At 35.5% G+C, this 21,581-nt stretch overlaps 1 protein-coding gene across 1 annotated transcript; it reads left to right on the forward strand.

Moving 5' to 3' along the window:
* Positions 1-912: 912 nt before the first annotated feature.
* On the forward strand, positions 913-20,084 carry Il13ra2 (interleukin 13 receptor subunit alpha 2). The gene is made up of 10 exons (XM_057760363.1): positions 913-978; positions 4,696-4,810; positions 6,669-6,820; positions 7,795-7,948; positions 8,665-8,785; positions 12,278-12,462; positions 13,620-13,765; positions 15,041-15,185; positions 18,743-18,858; positions 20,021-20,084. The coding sequence occupies exons 2-10, from the start codon at positions 4,729-4,731 to the stop codon at positions 20,075-20,077; spliced, it is 1,158 nt and encodes a 385-aa protein (XP_057616346.1). The 5' UTR covers positions 913-978; positions 4,696-4,728; the 3' UTR covers positions 20,078-20,084.
* The last annotated feature ends 1,497 nt before the right edge of the window (positions 20,085-21,581 follow it).

The raw sequence follows: 21,581 nt of genomic DNA on the forward strand, positions 1-21,581 counted from the left end.
GTAACAATGAAAATAATTTATGATTGGGGTCCTCACAACATGAGGAAACTGTAATAAGAGGTTGCAGAATTAAGAATGTTGAGAACCACTGCTTTAGAATATTTTCTGTCTCTTCCTTTTCCTGCCTGCCTTCCTTTTCTATGGCTTTTCTCAAACATGTGGCCTTGTGACAGTCAAATCACTTCTCTCTCACTGTTTGCAACAATGATTCTCCAAACCTACCAGCTAAACTGATTCAATAAACAATTTATACACTACTGGAACCTCAACAAATAAAAGGAATTATTGTCATTAAATATCAATAAAGTCAGAATAATGGATCATCAAGAGTACTTGAAACTGGAGATTAATTTTAAGTGCCTAGTTTTCAACATTGAGATATAAAACATCAAAAAGGGGGGGGGAATAAATATATAGAAGCAAGTTATCTTCAAGTTTTGACTAGTGGCAAGATCCTTGTAAGCAACCCTCTTTCATGTTTATAGAGCAATTTATTATTTTCAAAGTACTTGCATATACGTAATCTGATTTGAACGTCAAGAAACTCCAGCCAAACTTGTATTATTATCTTTATTTTATAGGTGGAAGATATAATTTGCTTCTAATTCGTCCAGTAGTTGAAGCACCAATAAAACATAGGTGGTTATTTATAGTAATAAACTTCTAGGCTATAAACCAACTACTTTCCCCAAATAATAATTGTCAGACTTTAAAATACTTTGTCATAATTAAAAATTTGCCTTAGATGGCATTTAGCACCACCCATAAGATTTTCTTGCTTGTGATTTGTGGAATCATTGTCCTGGCCCTCTGGCTATTTCAGGAACAGCTACCTTAAGTTTTTCTGTGTTCTTTATTATCTGGCAAGAAGGAAAACAGTAGAGATTCAATTTAGTGTCTAATGTGGAGAGGAGAGGACAAAGAGAGCTTGTGATAACTGCCTGTGATAATACCAATTCTTGAGAAACCATATTATTGGTAAGTACCTGGAGCTTTTCCAGTAATGCAAGGATAATCCAGCCAATTCTTTGTGTGTGTGCTTGTGAATGCATGAGTGACTCTCTCTGCGTGTGTGCGTGTGTGTGGTTGCTGGTGCTGGAACCCACAGCCTTGCTCAGGCTAGGGAGACATTCTATCACTGAGTTCAGTCTTTACCCTCAGCCTCGGCCAAACCTTATAGCAAAGGGTTTTGCTGTATTATTGTAAAAAAGTGCGGAAGGAAGGCTGAAAAGAGGAAATCACTGTAGGTTTGCCATTCCAAAAGAGACTGTCAATGGGAAACTGTGTCAGCAACAGTGTTACGTAAAACCAAATGGGTAGAAACAGGAAGCTGCTTTTCTTATTGCTCTTAGGCATGGAAAATACCTAGCTGTAATTGCTATCCATGGCTCTGGCTCTACATTATTTGTATTTAAATCCCTGCTTCAGCATTTACAGTCTGTGCGACCTGAGGCATGTTGTTTAAATTCCGAGTTTCTTAGCCTCTGGTTTCTAAGATGTCATGAATACAGTACAAATGTTCAAGCTTGACTTTAAGAGAGAGAGCACGAGCAAGGAACTCAGGACCGCGAGGGGTGCACCCGCACACTGAGACAATGGGGATGTTCTATCGGAAACTCACCAAGGCCAGCTGGCCCGGGTTTGAAAAAGCATAGGATAAAACCGGACTCGCAGAACATAGCGGACAATGAGGACTACTGAGAACTCAAGAACAATGGCAATGAGTTTTTGATCCTACTGCACGTACTGGCTTTGAGGGAGCCTAGGCAGTTTGGATGCTCACCTTACTAGACCTGGATGGAGGTGGGTGGTCCTTGGTCTTTGCACAAGGCAGGGAACCTTGATTGATCTCTGGGCTGACGAGGGAGGGGGACTTGATCGGGGTAGGGGGAGGGAAATGGGAGGCGGTGGCGGGGAGGAGGGAGAAATCATAAATAAATAAATAAATAAATAAATAAATAAATAAATAAAGATCAGGCAGCGACAGTGGAAAAAAAAGAATTGTGTGAAATAATACCTGTAAAATGAACAATGCTCAGGATTCATTGTAGGAGATATTATTCTCGTTACAGATATTGTGACTTGTTATTTGATTCTTATGCAAAATAAACAATTTATTTGGCTATTACCAGGTAAAACATACAAACAAACAATGTCCCTAAGTCCCTATATTCAATGCATACACACACACACACACACATATATATATATAATATATATATTATATATATATATATTATATATATATATATATATATATATATATATATAGAGAGAGAGAGAGAGAGAGAGAGAGAGAGGGAGGGAGAGTTTTCCTCTGTGAGAAATGTGGTTGAAAAGTAAATGGTATGGTAATTGGCCTGGGTAGGGACAGTAGGTTGTGGAAAGTTGGGTGTGAGGAGGTTTTTGATATAATAGGTGTAGCCCGACTTCGTAAGACAAGAAAATGAAGTGGCTAGTTATGGAAAGGATGTCAAAAAGACCTGGTTTTTGGTCCTAGCTATGCCAGTGGTAAGCTGTGTGAACTTGGACAACTAGTCTTCCTCTTTGACAGTTAGTTCTTCATTTAAAAACTTGGATTTCTGTCAAGATGAGTTGTTTGATACATTTCCAATATGTCATGGACATTTAAGATTGTGCATTCATTACTTCCCCTTCCTTTTGTCTTCAAATACACCTTGTGAAAAAATCCTGGAACCAGTGTACTAATGCCAGTCTCAGTGCTCTAGTGACAGTCCTGCATCCAGGAAGTCAATGATAGAACTGTCTTTGTATTCTTTTGGGAAGGTCTGGGTTGGCTTCAAGGTGTAAGTCACAAATTTATGTTAGGAACTTATCTGAAAATGGCCCCAAGTGCTATCTACCCTATTTTCTATGTTCAAGTGTTTTGGACTGATCAAGTAAATGGTATTTAATAGCTGAACTTTAATTTTAGTAGCCTATAGGTAGAAATGGGACAGAAGACTTGAAAACTTTCTACTAAGAGCCAGTGATTTGACCACAAGATTCTAATAGGTTGCAGTTGAAGTTTACTAACTTTAGAAAATGTTAAGTGGACTGGTTGAAGAGGATGGAATAAGAAAAGAGCTGTTCCTTCCACTTACACTGGGAAGGAGAAAATAAAAGTGGTCCACAGATCTTTAGATGCATAAACTTTCATTCTCAACTTTCCATGAAATGATTGGTCCCAGGAATGCAGATTCCAAAAGAAATGTGCAAACTTCAGCATGGTAAATTTCCTTAAAGTATAATTAATTTTCTTCTTCTATTTTAGAAATTATAATAATTTCCTCTTTTACCTTTACTTTCTTGCATACAAAATCCCCCCTCATCTGCTTATTCTCTTTCAGTTCATATCCTCTTTTTTCGTTAGTTGTTGTTGCATACATATCTGTATAGCTCTTTTGAAAGCTCAGAAAACAGAGTGGAAGGGATGTAGGAGCATGAATATGGAAAGACACACAGTAAAATGTCTTCTGGACATGGCATAGACATGGATTCACTGAAGAAGTGGCTATTTGAATAAGACCTGCAAAGATGGGGAAATTAGCTCTTCTTGAACAACCCACAACAGTTAATGGTGGTTGGGAAAGAGTGTTCCATTTTCCTTGGTAATGTAACCACTGATACGTTACCCCTGCTCCAGTAAATAATCTCCCATCTATGCTCATGTACATTGCATGAACTAAACTCAGTTTGTCATAAGCAGAAAGAAGACACAAATGTAGAAGGAAGAATTGTTGAGTGTTTGAGTATGAGGGACGGAGTTTAGGAAAGGGAAATAGGTGTGAAAAATGACTAAAATTCATCATATGCATGTATAAAACTCTCAAATAATTTAAAAATGAAAAAAATATTTTTAAAATGATGTAGATATTTGTAGGTGTTAATCCTTGAAATTTTGATCATAAAAACAGTGTTCTTGAAGTTTAAAAAAGCTCACTTGTGTCCTGTGACAATGAAATGCTGTTACAGCTTTGAAAAGAAAGGAGAAGCCCCGATTTTCCCTTTACATGTATCACTCCTCTTGTGAGTTGCGTGGACAATGTGCTGGAGGTAGGAATGGCTGGATAAGATCCTTGATGACATGGTCAATTAGAGTTAAGAGTTTTAATGAAGAGTAGATGGAAGAGGGAAGAGGGAAGGAAGGCTTAAATACTATGATATTTACTGAGAGGAAAAAAAAATGGGCAAATCTGGGATAGTTAAGAGTAGACAGTGATGATTTAATAGTTATGAAGAACTAGTTTAAGGGTAGAATAATTTCAAATACTTTTTTCTTAGAAAGTAGCATACCTCAGCATTTTTTGTTGGCATCTAGGAGAAATGGTTACTAGGAATACAGGGTGGAGGGTCTAAGTTTCTCCTAGCACAAGTAGGGATATTTTGCTGGCTTTGATTTTAGGAAGAAGGCTTCTGGAAGTCACTATATCTTAATAAGAGTTTCAATAAGTCTGTATGGTTGAGCTTTTACCATTATTTTCATTTGGGTTGGTTTTGATTCCTTGAGGATCAGAATTCTTTTGTTGCTATTGCATTGACTCCAAGATTGATTTCCATTTCCATGGTTCAAGGATCACAGTTTCCTGTTCTGGTAGAAAGTACACAGAGTACTCCCAGAAATATCAGTAGCTACATTTACCCACATGATTATTTGAGTATGATAAAGCCCCACTGTCATCTTCTCTTTCTTAGAGTGGAGCCTTCAGCACACTAAGTCCTGGAGAAATGGCTTTTATGGGTGTGGATACCAGATGCCTGGGTCTGTTACTTCTTTGTGCAATAATTGGACCTTCTTTGGAAATAAAAGGTAAATGAACAAATTAAATTTCTTTTAATGGAGTCATCTTAAAGGATATGAATGGTATTTTCACTCTTTATCATGAAAATATAAAACTAGTAGATAACATTAGTAATATTTCCATGATATAAAAATATGTTCTTGTATATGTACAAGTAGAAGGTAAACTAATGATCACATTTTCTTAGGCAAAATGCCAAATCATACAGCAATTTTCAGACCTCTTTTATAGGATTTTTTTGAGGAATTAACTTAAGCATTTGAAAAGTATATTCTTGCATTTTAAAATTATATTCCTCTAGCACAACATGAGTCCTATGACAACTGGATAAACCAGAAAAAGGAAGTTTAAACTAAAGTATATGAAAAGTCTGAGTTGTCAATGTCTAATGGACATTGAATTTGACACAGATTCATTCTCAATGGAAAGCCTGAGAGGATTCCTTAGTCAAGCTGAAGTTAAACAGAACAACATTCAGCAGAGAGAATTAGCCAAACACTAGCATGAGGGCAGTACTATAGTGCTAATCATCTTTTTACAGAGAAAGTTTATAGGAAAGTCTTGTTTTGCCAAACTCCAGATAATTCTGAACTGTGGGGAGCTATGTAGTCAATTAACCCCATGAACTACTCACAAGACATGCCTATTCTCCAAATTCTTAAGCTGCTCAGGCATAGGGAATATGTTTTTCTTGCATCTATCACAATGTTTTATACTAACTTTAACAAGATACTGAATTAGTATTGATTGGTTTTTGCTACTAGAAATATTTATATAACTACCATTTATGTAATATTATACAAATCCTGGTGTATATGTCCACTAAGAGATTCCACAGTGAGTGTATTTCTGTGCAGCCATCATTCCTAGAGAGGTAATAATCACATTTTGCTTATGTGGTTTCTTTAAAAAGGACAGCTACAGAGAAAAATTATGGACTTCAACAGATTTATTTTTATATAACTTTTCTAATGTAGCATTTAGACATTATTTCAGTATAGCCACAAAGTTATGAAGCTGCTACTGCCAACAAATTCCTTCATTCTCTTCCAGAGAAACTCTGCGCCTCTGATGATCACTAATCTACTACTGTCTTCACATAGGGTATTTTGTATAAATTAAATCACTGGGTTTTTTGTTTGTTTGTTTGTTTGTTTTGTTTTTCAAGATAGGGTTTCTCTGCAGCTTTGGGGCCTGTCCTGGAATTAGCTCTTGAAGACCAGACTGGGATCAAACTCACAGCGATCCACCTGCCTCTGCCTCCCGAGTGCTGGGATTAAAAGCCTGTGCCACCACCGCCCGGCTAAATCACTGGATATGTAGTTTTATGAGATGGGTTCCCTTCACTTAGCCTAATCATTAAAGACTTTTCCAGATACAGCCTTTTTATGGTTTTTTATTGATTTTTATTGAGCTCTATATTTTTCTTTGCTCCCCTCCCTGTCTCTCCCTCCCCCCCTCAACCCTACCCCAAGGTCCCCAGGCTCCCAATTTACTCAGGAGAACTTGTATTTTTCTACTTCCCATGTAGATTAGATCTTTGTAAGTCTCTCTTAGTGTCCTCATTGTTGTCTCAGTTCTCTGGGATTGTGGTTGTAGGTTGGTTTTCTTTGCATTATGTTTAAAAACCACTTATGAGTGAGTACATGTGATAATTGTCTTTCCGTGTCAGGAGCTAGAAAACATTATTTTCAGTTACAGTCTTTTATTGGTGCTTTATTCATTTTTCTAGTTATGTTATAGCTTATAGAAATGATAGAATTTTATTAAGTAATCAGGTAACGAACATTTGAGAATTATTCACATTCAACAATATTAGTCATAAAATACAGGACAAATATAAATATTTTGTTAATTGCATTTCAGTTAATCCTCCTCGGGATTTTGAAATAGTGGATCCTGGATTACTAGGTTATCTCTATTTGCAATGGAAACCTCCCGTGGTTGTGGAAAACTTTAAGGAATGCACACTAGAATATGAGTTAAAATACAGAAATGGTGATAGTGATAAATGGAAGGTAAGTAAAGCAAGGCTTGTAACAACAGAGTGAGCTGTTCATTAGAGGTTTTCTTGTATTACTGACTCTAGTATCCACCACTTTGTGTGCCTTAACTGTTCTAATCAGTACATGAAAAGCTCTCATGGAAGCTTCTGTGCATCTTCAGGAACATATTCTCCTTTTGTCCAGTATTAAGATTACTTTTGAAAGGACTACAAAGGAAACCAGGTCTCCTAGAATGTAAACTTCAAGAACACTTATGCATTTTGCTGTACTTTTACAATTTATTGTTATACCAATTCACTTTCTACAATTTTGACAAAATACCTGATGTGTTAAATCTTTGCATGCACATCACAAAACATGACATTGTTTGTTCTATGTATGCCAAGGTTTCAATGAATGCTTATTGATTTTCTACACAATAACAATTGTGTTCATTCAGAGCTCTGTTGTTGAAGGTGTCCCATCAGCGCTATAATTCTGCTAGGTAGTTTCAATGATTAATTCAAGTTATTTATTGAACGATGTTTTAGGCAAAATGCTTGACTGCATTCCAGAAACATAAGACTGTATTATATATGATTTCATCCTTTGAAAACTTACAAATTGTCCAGTTTTCATCAGGTACCTCTGAGGCTCTTTTTTTATTTTATTTTATGGGATTTCTGAAAGTTTCAAATTATATCTGAAAGCGACAAATCATTAGCCGTGCAATACTCATGTTGTTGAAAGTTATCTCTTTAACTCCAAGTTGTAAAAGGCTTATGTTCCCATCACAGAACCTTTCCCCTTACTAAATGTTTTCTGGGTTTTTTTTTGAATGACCTTATCAAATAATATTATCTACAGAGGTGATATCTGCTAGAAATGTAACTGGGGCACTATTGTGAATAATTATATTAGATTTTAATAATTATTTAGTCTTACTAATTTGTATCACTGTTTAATGTGTTTTTAAAATGGAAGTATTTCATCTTTTTATCAAATAGACTATCGTTACTAGAAATCTAATTCACAAGGATGGGTTTGATCTTAACAAAGGCATTGAAGGAAAGATACGTACGCACTTATCAGAACAGTGTACAAATGTATCAGAAGTTCAAAGTTCATGGATGGAAGCTTCTTATCGGACATCAGATGCAGGTCAAAACAAAGTTTCTTTTACACTTTTGATTCTATCAGAAAAAAAACATGTAGAGAATAAATTCCTTAACCCTTATATAGGTGATTATATACACAGTAAAATATGTGACAATTAGGCACAAAATAGAATCTGTTTTATTGTAAGTACCATGGCTTTCTGAGCTCATTAAACTGGCAAGCATTAAAAAAAATTGTGGTGCACACTTTATTATGTATAGTGTTCTGTCTGCATGTATGCCTGCAAGAAGAGGGCACGAGATCTCATTACAGGTGGTGGTGAGCCACCATGCAGATGTTGGTAACTGAACACATGTCCTCTGGAAGAACAGCCAGTGAGTGCTCTTAACCACTGAGCCATCAATCCAGTACCCCAACTTTTTTTTAAATAAATCTACATCTTATTAGTAGAGTCCTCAACATGGAGCCATATTAGTAAACATGAATGGGTATTTGCTCCATTTCTGAGAGCATCTTAGAATAATTAATTTAGTACTTTGACATAAACTAGTGTCAGTAAATAAGCCCTCACATGTTTTCAGGTTTGCAATATCCTCTTTAATAGTGAAGAGATTTCTGATAGCTTCCTTTTGCAGAGTTTCTCACTATGCTGATTACTAAATAAAATAGAAAGGCCAAAGGAAATAAAATTGCATTGTGATTACATAGAAAATTTGTCACTATGTCTTCCAAGTATTCATAGTTCATTCATTTCCTAGGAAGCCTGGAAACTAAAATTCAGGATATGAAGTGTATATATTATAACTGGCAGTATTTGGTTTGCTCTTGGAAGCCTGGCAAGGTAGCACATTCTGATGCCAACTATACTATGTTTTTCTGGTAAGTATTTTTGTACTTAGAATCCCACATCGGGCAAACATCTGTCAAGATTAGTACACAGGACAAATAACTATATTTCAACTGAACTACAACCACTATCTTCACCAGAGTTATATTTATGATGATAATTAACCATAATTATGTGAGAATTTCAGGCTGAGCATACTGTAAGGCATCAAGTGACTATTTCTACACATGAGGAAATATATCCTATAGATATCTGGGTTTATAGTTTGAAAAGTTTTTGTACATTTTGTTCACTTAGTTTTTTAAAAGCAACTCTCTGTTAAACTGGATCTTCTCACTGTTTCTTTCTTAACTGCTCATTTTTTTTTTTTTTCCTTTTTCGAGACAAGGTTTCTCTGTGGTTTTGGAGCCTGTCCTGGACCTAGCACTTGTAGCAAAGCCCTTGTACGCTGTGAGCTTAACTGCTCCTGAAGCTTTTAAACATAGAGCCTTTTAAAATTTTATTTCCTGGAGAATCAAGAGTGACTCAGTTAATGACATGAACCTGAGGTTAATACTCTTCTTGCTCTTAGAAAATGCCTCTGGGACAAACCTGTATGTTACCTATATGATGCCCTTCCTGGTGAAGAAATGGAGGGCAAGCTGGCAGCTCTGCTAAACGATCAATTATTTTATGTCTGACACTACTAAATTATTCTTGATCCTCAAAAAAAATTTTTAAAGATTTTATTTCCTATGCATATTTAATATGTTCTGGTCGCAATTAGCCCTCCCATACTTTATTTCCTTCCATCCCTCTCAACAAACCCCCTCCTACTATCATCTCCTTTGTTTTATTTTAATTCTCATGTTGTGGTCAGCTGAGTTTAACAAGGGCCACCTGTGTGGGCATACGTTTGGAGCATGGGTGACAGATCAGTGAAAACACAGTCCCCTACACCAGTAGCCACTTCCTTAATTGCTTTGTTGTAAGACAATCACTACACTCTGACATTTTTTGCTAAGTTGTTCATCTGTTTTTCATTTCCCATATCTACTGTAAGAACCTTCATTTAGACCCTTCTCATTCCTCACCTGGATGACTGCCATGACCTCCCAAATGGCGGTTGCTGTGAATGCAACATTTACGCCTCCCTCCTGCTCATTCTGCACACTGTAGGTACATTTTTCTTTCAAGTTTTTGTCTCATTGTATCACTACCTTTCCAAAACTGTAATCTGCTATGCAGTTTTCTATTCTGTGTTGATCCATCTCTACATTCTTTTCCTTATCCATGTCATGTGCATCCTGTGATCTGGAATGGCCTCTGGCTCACCCTTTTACCAATTCTTCTTTAGCCTTACAGGCCTATGTGGTAGCTAATTCACTGACTTCTCTGTTGAACTACTGCTTCTTACAACTTCCTTTGTTGTTCAGAGGGTATTCAAAAGTATCTCATGTGTATGGTTTGGCTCCTCAAGTTCTTTTAAAATTAGCGGATGTGACACAATCCTTACATTTCTCTTACCTGTCTACATAAGGTCACACTCACAATAGATTACTACTAAAAAATGAAAACAATGGTGATAATATCGATAAATGAAAAACATCAGAAATTATGCATATAAAGAAAGACAAATCAAGAAAAGACAAACTTGTAGTATTTGTGATCTTTCAGCTCCAAGTATGATTGCATCTTTTAAAGGAAAAACATGATATATAAATGATTGGGTATAAAGGATTAGTGCTTTTGAGAATTGTGCTTTAATCTCTGCTCCGGAAACATGATTCGGAGTAGATTTTGGCAGACAGTTCATCTAGGGGGAATGTTTGACTTTCAATATCTTGAATTGGATGGATAAATTTTTAATTTTTTGGTCAGTAAATCAATAAATATTAAACATTTATTAAATAAAAGACACTGCTATTGATTACAAAGATACAACAAACAAAAGAGGAAGACACATTTCACTCATTCATGCTTAACATAATCTTATCCTTACTAAGTGGAATGTGGATGAACAAATATTAATGTTTTAAAGATTGTGTATCAGTTTTTTCATTGACCTAAGCCACACAGTCAGTCTTTGCAAACTCGAACATCGGTTGGAAATAGTTATGTATACATGTCATCCCAGAATTTGGAAAGGTAACATGTAACAATCATGAGTTTGACACTAAGTCCCTGGGCTACATATTAAGATCTAAGACAGTGGATAGTGAATTCCTGTGTCAAAGCATAATAAATAAACAAAATCGGGCTGGAGAGATGGCTCAGCGGTTAAGAGCATTGCCTGCTCTTCCAGAGGTCCTGAGTTCAATTCCCAGCAACCACATGGTGGCTCACAACCATCTGTAATGAGGTCTGGTGCTCTCTTCTGGCCTGCAGACATACACACAGACAGAATATTGCATACATAATAAATAAATAAATATTTAAAAAATAAATAAATAAATAAATAAACAAAATCATAGCTATGAAGGATCCCAGGCTGTAAGCAGACAATTAACCAAGAGACTACAATTTAAAAACACATCGCTAAAGTTGTACATGACGTATAAAGTTCATTTACTAGAGTCTAGATATTTTCAGTAGCTACTTATCAGCTACTACGCTGGTTTCATTTCATAAGGGAGTTTTGGCTTCTTTCAAAGCCAAAGTCATACTCTGAACTGCAATCTAGTCTTTAGAAAAATATATAAGCAATCATTGCTTTATAAATCAGTTGCTAACAACCCAAGATCTCTTTCATTTCCATCAGCTGTACTGCTGAAACAAAGTCAACTTTAAATGATGCGACGAAATTTCCTGCTTAAGACAAAGGGGAAAATTACACGGCACTTGACAAACTACTTTGTCTTGCTCATTTTACTCCCTCCTCTAGTTGGTTTTTCTCAGACTTATATCACAATACGTTATAACATCACAAGATTTCTTTTTGTTTTATTAAACTTAGAAATATTTTATATCTGCTTTTAAGTATGCTTTTTCTTCAAATAATTTTCTCAGCCAAATGTTATTAAGGTTACCTTAATAATCCAAATCTTTGATTCACCAACTTTGGTGAGTCAAGAAAAACTAAATCTATGAATAATAATACTTGAGTTTCTTTGTAAAGATTCATATTGAACTGAAGCTCCATGAAATTAACTAGGCTGATTTTCTTGATGGTGAATATATTGCATGTAGCAGCTATCAGATACTAAATGATTTTTTCTTTATATTGTAGCCTTTTTATAACAATTTTGGGAATGTCATACATGTGTACCATATTTACATTGTTTCTATCTCTCCCTTACCTCACCAACTGCCGTAGTGACCTTTCAAAGTCATGAACTCTTTTAAAAATTACTATTGTTACATGTGTTTGTGTTTATGTTGCTATATACAAATATATATATATATATATATATATATATTCTACTGAATCAATATACTGTGCTCATATGTATATTTCATATAATATCACTAGATAACTCAAAACTGATCACTGGGATAAAAAAAGATGCTACTAAACAATTCCTGAAATATTCCTTTTGCTGTAGGTACGAGGGCTTGGATCAAGCCTTGCAGTGTACCAATTACCTTCGAGATAATGAAAAAAATGTTGGGTGCAAGCTTTCCGACTTGGAGTCATCAGACTATAAAGACTTCTTTATCTGTGTTAATGGATCCTCAAACACAGAACCTATCGGATCCAGCTATACAGTTTTTCAACTTCAAAATATAGGTGAAATATGAACAAACAATGTCAACTTCAAAACCATTCATTCTAGTTCTGGCCATTCCTAAGGGAGCAAGGAGAGGCAAAAGGAAAGAGTAATATTTATAAAAGCTTTGGAAGTGCAAAGGCAGAAACACAAAGGAAGCAGAGTATATGAGGATGTAGAGATGTTGAGAGAAATAAAAAACAGCACTGTTTTTAGAGATCACAATTCATTTTCCAGCTTGACTCTCTGCTATTTAGTACTTCTGTTTAGTTTTAGCGAATTACTAATTATAGAATCTATTAACCTTGGCTTCATATGACAAACTATTGAAAACCAAAACATTTCATGACTTCTGAATTTGTATTCTTTATTCCAAGAACTTTAAGAGTAATAACCTAGCTTTGAACACTTGGTTTACCATTTTCTTTTTCTTTTCCCTTTCTATCTTTCTTCTCTCTCTCTCTCTCTCTCTCTCTCTCTCTCTCTCTCTCTCTCTCTCTCTCTCCTCTCTCTCTCTTTCTCTTTCTTCTTTCAAGACAGGGTCCCACTATGTAGCTCTGGATTTCCTGGAACTCGCTCCGTAGTCAAGGCTGGACTTGAACTCAGAAATTTGCCTGTCTCTGCCTCCCTAGTACTGGGATTAAAGGTACCCCCACATCTGGGGGTCTACCATTTATGAATTGTATGGATTTGGGTGATTGGCTTAAGGTCTCTCTTTAAAGTCCCTTATCATGTGAGCAAAGACAGTGGAAGACCATGCAACACTGGCACAATGTCAAATGAATGGTAGCCAGAGCATATAGATTAGTTAGAAATTACTTAGAAACTATTCACAATTGTAGTGATGGTAGTTTGGTTGTTGTTTCTAAAGTTGCAAAATGGGGAAATAATCGCAATGGTTTGAGACTTCTTATTTTTCCTCTTGGCCTCCAATATTTATTACTGTGGAATTTATCAAAACCAAATGAACAAAAATGAGTTTCCCAAATAATCAAATTTCTCAAGAAGTTCATCTTGATTGGCAAGCAACTTTGGTTTTCAGTCACATCAGGAGAATAATCTTGAGCCACTTAGTTCGTCCCTGAAAGTTTCTGTTACAGAGTGTCCCCAGCTTTGGATGAGTGCTGATGCTAACTTAGGAACTTTCATGTTGAAACTGTTTCCTTCTGCTTTTTAGTTAAACCCTTGCCACCAGAATTCCTTCACATTGGCATGGAGGATTCCATTGAGATTAGAATGAAATGGAGCACACCTGAAGGCCCCATTCCACCAAGGTGTTACACTTACGAGGTTGTGGTCCGAGAAGACGATATTTCTTGGGAGGTATGCTTTACTTATTTGCTAAAATCATAAATGTAATATTTAAATATAGTAGGATACTGGAGATTCAAAATCTGTTGTTGTTCAAAAGAAGGATGGACAATAACAAGTATTTCTGTATCCTTTCAGAAAGCCAAATCCAGTGGACAACGAAAATATTAAAAAGTATAACCAAATCATGCCAATTTTAAAGTTGCAAAAGAGCCTGGAGACAATATAGTTACTTATTTCCATTTTTGTCTTAATAAATTAAATTACAAAAATCTCTCACACACAGAGAGAAATCACTTTTTGAAGTCCAACCATGAGGTCAAAATGAAGAGTCCTCAGAGATATAAGAGATTTCTTAGAGAAGAGGGACATTTAAAAGCAGTGATGCTTGTGAAACTAATCACTTCCAAACATCAAGGATTTGGTGTTTTCTTTAACCCCACTTTGGTATACATTGCTTTGACTTGTTTGTTTCCAATTTAGATATTGGTAAAGACAAAAATGTGAACTACTGTTTCTCAATGATTCAATTCCCAGAATAGAAAAATGGTAATTGAGTTAGTATCCTTGTTCCAGGAAGGTGTATTGACTTCATAGACAAATAGAAGTGTACTCAAAATTTGATTCCCAGTCCACTTAAGTCTACACTACATATTCTCTAGGCTCTAAAGCTAAGTTAAATAAATAAAAAGCAATCATAGCAAATGTGAAGAACTCTTTAGCACTTTGAAGTGGAAATCTGAAGTCATTTCTTTAGTTTTTGTTTTCCCCGTGATTCTCATGAAGAGTATTCGCATATTTTGTGGTAGTCTCATATCTGAAGTGGTACTTTTGTGCCAATTATGGAGGATTACTATATGGGTCTTCAAAAGTTAATCAGAGCAAAAAGAGTAGGGGATACACTTTAAATATGAACATCCCAGTTTCCAGAAAATTTGCATTCACATGATACTTTTTTCTTTCAGTAAACTCTTCTTATGTAGCCTTTCTGTTCCCCTTTGTGCAACCTGGAATATCAGAGACTAATCTGGACATTATGGACATCAAATTACATAGAGTTGTGACATATCATACATGCTGTTCCTTATTACAAGTAACCAATTACTGTGATAGGACAAAAGATAAACTAAAATACAGCTACAAAGTGGAAGTGTATAGTGAATGACCACTGCTAGTATCCCAATGCAGGTGTTTCATGTCCACAAACATTTCGAAGCTGAGAAAGGAAATCACAGCAGTTGCACTTAGGTCAAACACATCATATTTTTTTTTTGTCTTGGCTTTCAGTCTGCCACAGATAAAAATGACATGAAGTTGAAAAAAAGAGCAAATGATAGTGAAGAGCTGTGCTTTTTTGTAAGAAGTAAAGTCAATATATACTGTGCAGATGACGGAATTTGGAGTGAATGGAGTGAAGAGGAATGCTGGGAAGGTATGCACTAAGAAAAGGATAGGCACTAAGTAACTCTGGGCTGTTTGCTAGCAAATTTATTTTCTCTTGGTGTGATTGTAATGAAAGATCAAAGTGTCTTGAGCATCATCTATAAATGGGGGGAGCAAGTACCTCAATAAATAATATACTTACTGAAAATCTAGTACTCATTTGGAAGTAGAAGTCGGTCTGCTTTAATATGACAATATTTAATAGTCAATATTCATATTTAATTAATCTATAGTTATTGTTTACATGTTATTATAATTTATATGTTAATATTTTATTAATTTATATATAAATATAGCAAATTATATTATATAATTTATACATTATAGTATATCTTATATTTGTATTTATTTAATTTGTCTTTAGTTAATTTAATATTTAACAGTTTTGTTTATCTGCTATGAAAATTTCATAGTTTTTCTTGGGGGAAGGTTCAGAGTCCATTTCAATCAATATTTTTGTGCTTTCAATTTTCCTAAGAACAGAACTTTAATAACAAGGGCTGTAACTGACTGTAATTACAGTATTAAGTACTGGTACTTTTTCTAATTGAGATGTTGTTCTGGCTTCATGTCTGTTGTTGTGATTAAAATATCCTGCCCAAAAGAAACTAGGAGAAGAAGGGACTTACTTAGATCAGGATTTCTGGTTACAGTCCATCACAGCTGGGAAGTCTAGTTGGAAGAAATTTAAAAGAGCACCTCACACCAGTAGTAAAGAGAAGAAAACAATGACTGCATGCATCTAACCACTGCTCAGGCAACTCTCCTTGTCATTCAATCGAGGATCTAGCCCATGAAATGATGCTGCGTAACCAGGGTGGTTATTCCCACCTCACTTAACGCAAATGAGAAAATGACTCACAGGTATACCCATAGGCCAACCTGCTCCAAACAACCTCTCAATGAGACTGTCTTCCCAGACAATTGTACAGTGCAGAAAGCTGACAATTACAATGTACCATCACAGATGGCATAATTGGGAGAAACAATCAGTTCCCATGCTAATGGAAAGTGGCTTATGTTAAAAATATATTCAAATTTCATAGTGATACAAACTTAAAAACCTAGACGGTTTGTTTCAGAATATTACAAATTACTAAGTCCAGGTATTGGTGGCACACACCTTTAACCCCAGTGCTCAAGATGCAGAAGCAGGCAGAACTCTGTGAGTTCAAGGCCAACCTGGTCTACAGAGTAAGTTCCAGGACAACCAGAGCTATTACACAGAGAAACCCTGTCTCAAAAATCAAAACAATACAACAAAACCCCCCAACCAGCCAACGAAACAAACAAAAAACTCCAAATTGCTTGTAATTATTCAAAATTGAAGAAAATCACTTTAGCATTGTTTATTTAGATATTCATACATGGATGCAACTGTAATAAATGTACAAATTAGACGATAATCTTTTATTAGTTGTTACTCTTTCACATGATTCGACTAGACTGGATTTTTTGACTCTACCTCCCTACAAAAACAACAGAATCATTGTTCAATTTTGTTTATCAAATATTTTTTGAGTACCTACTGTGAATCAGGTTCTAGGGATTGGATATCCAGCAGTAATTTTTACTCTTGTTGTAACTATGTTATTCTCATGTTGGGAAGAAATAAATAATAGCCAAGTAAAATATGTTATACAACAACTAGAGGTTCTGAAGGAAAATAGTCAGGGTAAGGAGGAGTTCAACAAGAGGAGTATGTGTATATAATCAGAGAGAATACTGTTACTGCCTCTACAGTTTTCATTTTTGTTTCCACTGTCAGAAAATCAGAAATCTGGAAAAGGTATGTATGTGTGTATATCTCTATGTGTGTGTGTGTGTTGTATTGAGTTATATTTTGTAATTAGACCATAAATTTCATGTAGATTTGGAGAGTTTTCTTTATTACATTATCAGAATGTATATCTTTTGCATTCATATAATCTCATTAGGACTTTTGATGACTGAAATTTATTTCGTCCTGACAGGTATCACTTGGTAGAGTCTAAATTTAGACTTACAAGTTAGAAATAAATTATTTTTGGAGTTGCTTGTAGTTTTAGGATTTTAGGATACATTTCTTGTTGGGTACTTCAAGTTATAGAAAAAAATAGGACAACTATAGGTATGCATATATTTGTATATATTATAAATATTTATACATATTTAGTTTAAAAGCATATATTTATTCTCCTACAATTTTAGGGATTGAAAATGTGAGCTCAGGCCACAGACCACACACAGGCAGGCCCTCAGAAGTGTCTTTGTTAGGACAATTAAAATTTTAGTACTATTTTTGTTGTTTTTTTGAGAATTTTATGTGTTAAATTTTGATCATATTACAATTGCCAACTCCTCTCCTCCTATCTGTCCTTACCTTTCTACCCTCCAAACTTTGAGTTTTTCATTTTATACCTCCTGGGAGAGGGAGAATCAACTTTCTTTATTAACATGACCCCCGAGCCTTTGACCACACTTTCGGTCATGTCCCATTCCCACAAGCTGTTGGGCAACATACGCTAGACTTAATGGGGGGGAAGAAGTACAATAATATTTTGGCAACAAAATAACTTCTTAGGAATTGTCTTGACGAGAGAACACAAACAGAACCTTACGAAAGGAACTGTCTGCCCTGCCCTTGTTAACTTTCCATGTCAGGAGACTTGTCCTGTTTGTCACTTCTCTGGAAATTACCCCTGTAAATCTTTATGATACTAAGCATTAGAATTTGGCTTAAAATTTTCTAGAGGCAACTAAGAACTCAAGGGAATAAGACAAAGACAAATTGAGATGGGGGTAGATTTATAGATCTGGAACTAAAAGTTGACATGCTGTATGTTATTCCAAGACAAGTCAGAGATACTAGACTTGGAAGGACACATTTGTTTAGAATCTAAGTATCACCACTGACAGTTCCACTATGCAGAAACAACATTAACACTCCACTTCTGGTCCTGGTGATCTCTTACTGCTTGAATGCTTGCCTAGCATGCTCAAGGCCTGTGGTTGGATCAACTACTTTTGCTAAAACAAAAGAAAAACTACCAAAGAGAGAAAGAAAAAAGAAAATGTCACTTCTAAATGCCAAACAGTAAAGTCATCTCTTGTTCTTCAGTTGAACCTCTAAAGTGTGAGACAAATTTTAAAATGTGACCTTGTAAGGTTAGTGTCATTACCCTCATATGCATGTTTATTGAAGCCCAGATCTTGTTCCTCATAGTAAGGAGACACATAGGACTTATTTGTTTAAGCTCTTGACTCTTGTATTATGTGTTTTTAATGAACAATGTCACAACATCAAATTACAAGCAAGATCACATGTGCTTTGGAATTGAAATGGAATAGATGTCACAGTTGAGCAAAGTAGTTCTTCTGGATGAAATGTTCGCCGACAAGAGGAATGCTAAACTTAGACCCTGTTGTGGTATTTGAGCGTTGGCAACTGTGCCCCCTTAACTACATTTCTGTAACACTGATAGAATATTTGTGAAATAATTCAAATTCAAAGATCTTTATAAACCTTTAGCATTTCTCCTTTTATTGTTTTTCTTTTAATCCTAGGCTACGTGGGACCAGACTCAAAGATTGTTTTCTTAGTGCCAATTTGTCTCTTCTTTGTATTTCTTTTATTACTTCTCTGCTTGATTGTGGAGAAGGAAGAACCCGAACCAACATTGGTAAGTTGTTTTATGTTATATCATGTATTAAACAATAGACACACAAGAGCAATGCATTCAGAATTCAGAGACCTGCATTTTATACTTTTGCTTGCTCACTATGAGTTACAATTAATATGATATACATTATGAAGATATCAGAAAATTCAAAATTGATACTGCAAAGCCACATTTTTGGGAGTGGTGGTTAAATTTGTCAAAATGGAAGATTATATATATTAGAACAATGTTGAAAAAATTACAGGTCTTTAGGTTAGAAAACAGTACAGAGCCTGAACTCCAGAAGAACTGGATTGGGAAGAGGAAAGGTTACATGGGTGACAGGAACCTGAAACAGCTGGTCACATATATTTAGAGCAAAAATGAGAAAGAAATGAATGTTTGTGTGCTTAGCATTCAGCTTACCTTCTCCATTCTTACACAGTTTGGGACACAAGCCAAAGTAACCGTGCTACTCACAGTGGGATGGTCCTTCCTATGTCAGTTGATGGAATTAAGATAATCCTTCACAAGTGTGACCACAGGTCAACCTGACCTGAAAAAAACTCTCACTGAGATCCCCTTTCCAGATGATTTGAAATTGTGTCAAGTTGACACTTAAAACTATCTATGATGTAGACTTTAAGGAAAAACTGTGCTTGGAGAAAAATATCTTTGTAAAATTTATATATTTTTATTTCATTTTACATTCCAATCATTTTTCTCTTCCACATCTCTTCCTGCCCCCCACCTCTCCCCATGACTAAGGTCTCTGATAGGGAGTCAATAAAGTCTGGCACATTAAGTTAGGACAGGTGCAAGCTCCCCCCGCCACCCACCATTAAGGCTAAGCATGGCATTCCTCCATGGGGAATGAGCTCCTATAAACTAACTCCTGCATCAAAGATAGATCTTGGTCCTACTTCCAGGGGCCTCACAGGTAGTTCAAGCTTCACCGATGTCTCCCACATATGGAGGGTCTACTTCAGTCCCATGAAGGTTCCACAGCTGTCAGTCTAGTGTTCATGTGAGAGAAAAAGGCCTTAGTACTGTGTTTTGTAAACATAGAATAGGGGATATGCAGGAAATGTTTCACTTCTCTGCTGGTTATATTCTGAATTGTTAATTTTTAGTAAAATTGTATTAACAATTTGTTAGTAACAGAGCTCTTTTTGTATTTCAGAGCTTCCATATGGAACTGAACAAGGAAGTTTATTCTTATGAAGAAACCCTCTGTTAAGCTACCCTTTTTAGGCTTATAGCCACCCAGCACGAGTCATATTAAACTCATTTTCTCTTCAAATTTCAAATACATCTTATTGCAAAACAGTATTTGTCCTGATACTGTTGGGTTTTTGAGTCAAGGAGTGGTTATGTATCTCAAGGTGCCTTAGCATGTGATAGTACTGACTAAACATTGCAAATACTGACATTGCACCATGCTCACCTTCATCATTGCATTTAGGTACATTTTATGGTGCGCAAATCCTTAGCTGATACTAGACTTACTACGTTCTAGTAATTATTTGTTTTCACATAAATATATGGTAAGAGTTTTATATGTAGAAAAAACAAGAGGTGGATCATATTTTTTTTCAGTGTTGCACTGATAAAATAATATGATCTTGTAAGTTGAACTAACCTGTGGAGGTACCGCCAAATGTTGGGAAACGCAATTTAATTGTTATATGGATTCTGGTTTTAAACTAAATTATGGGTAAAAATATTCACCACAAATAAGAATGAAGGAAGCTTTGAACACAACCCCAGTTCTTTGAGTATCCCATTTCACAAAAGAAAAGGATGCTTATAAGGCTGAAAGTTGTGAACTGACTAGGGATGCTATTTGAAAAGTTCAGAACTCATACACACACAGTAAAAACATGAGAATCCCCTGTTAGCTACTGGTAAACTTTCATTTAAAAATATGATTGTTGTGGGAAGGTGTAAAAACATGTGTCAAGGATCTAATGTGGAGATTCAAGAACAATTTACAAGTCAGTTCTCTCTTCCCACACTGGAAACTGGGGTTCACACTCAGGTCGTTGGGCTTGCATTACAAATCCCTTTACTTGCTAAGCATTTTGCTGCTTTGACTGTCTTAATTTTTGTCAGTGTTACAGCTTGTGGGAGGGGGCAAGATCAATGATCAAATCTGAATTTAGTAAGAAGATTTTAAAATTAAATTCCAAAGTTAAGTAACTTAACTACCTTGGTGTAGTAGAGAGTTTTTTAAATTTTGTATGGAATATTAGACTTCAAATTTCAGCCAAGAACTAAGTCTAGTTTGGATTAATTTTTATGCAATGTTATTCTAAGTCAAGCATCCTCTGGGAGCATATTAGAATTCTCTACTCAAGACCTACCCAGCAGATGACACTTGAGCAGTGTGCTTCAGGGGTTCATTTACACACTCCATATTAAAAGTACTGATATCTCAGTGTTACAGAATGAGAATTTCTGAGATCATTTAATGGAGAGGAGGGTTACTATAATTGCTGCTGATCATCTCTTAAAGGAGAAAAATTGCTAAACCTGAGTTGTAAGCCCAAATACCATTATTTATAATAATTGTCATTGGTGATAGAAGGCATCATAATTTAATATAAATTCTTTTCATTTTTGTTTTAATACAAAAATATACGTGAAAAATTCACATTTTAAGTGTAAATTGATCATTAACTATTTTCCCTAGAATTTCTGTAAGTGTGATGAGAAGTATGGGGAAAAATTTCTCTGTAAAG

The sequence above is a fragment of the Chionomys nivalis genome, chromosome X (assembly GCF_950005125.1).
Source record: "Chionomys nivalis chromosome X, mChiNiv1.1, whole genome shotgun sequence".
NCBI classification, from domain to species: Eukaryota; Metazoa; Chordata; class Mammalia; order Rodentia; family Cricetidae; genus Chionomys; species Chionomys nivalis.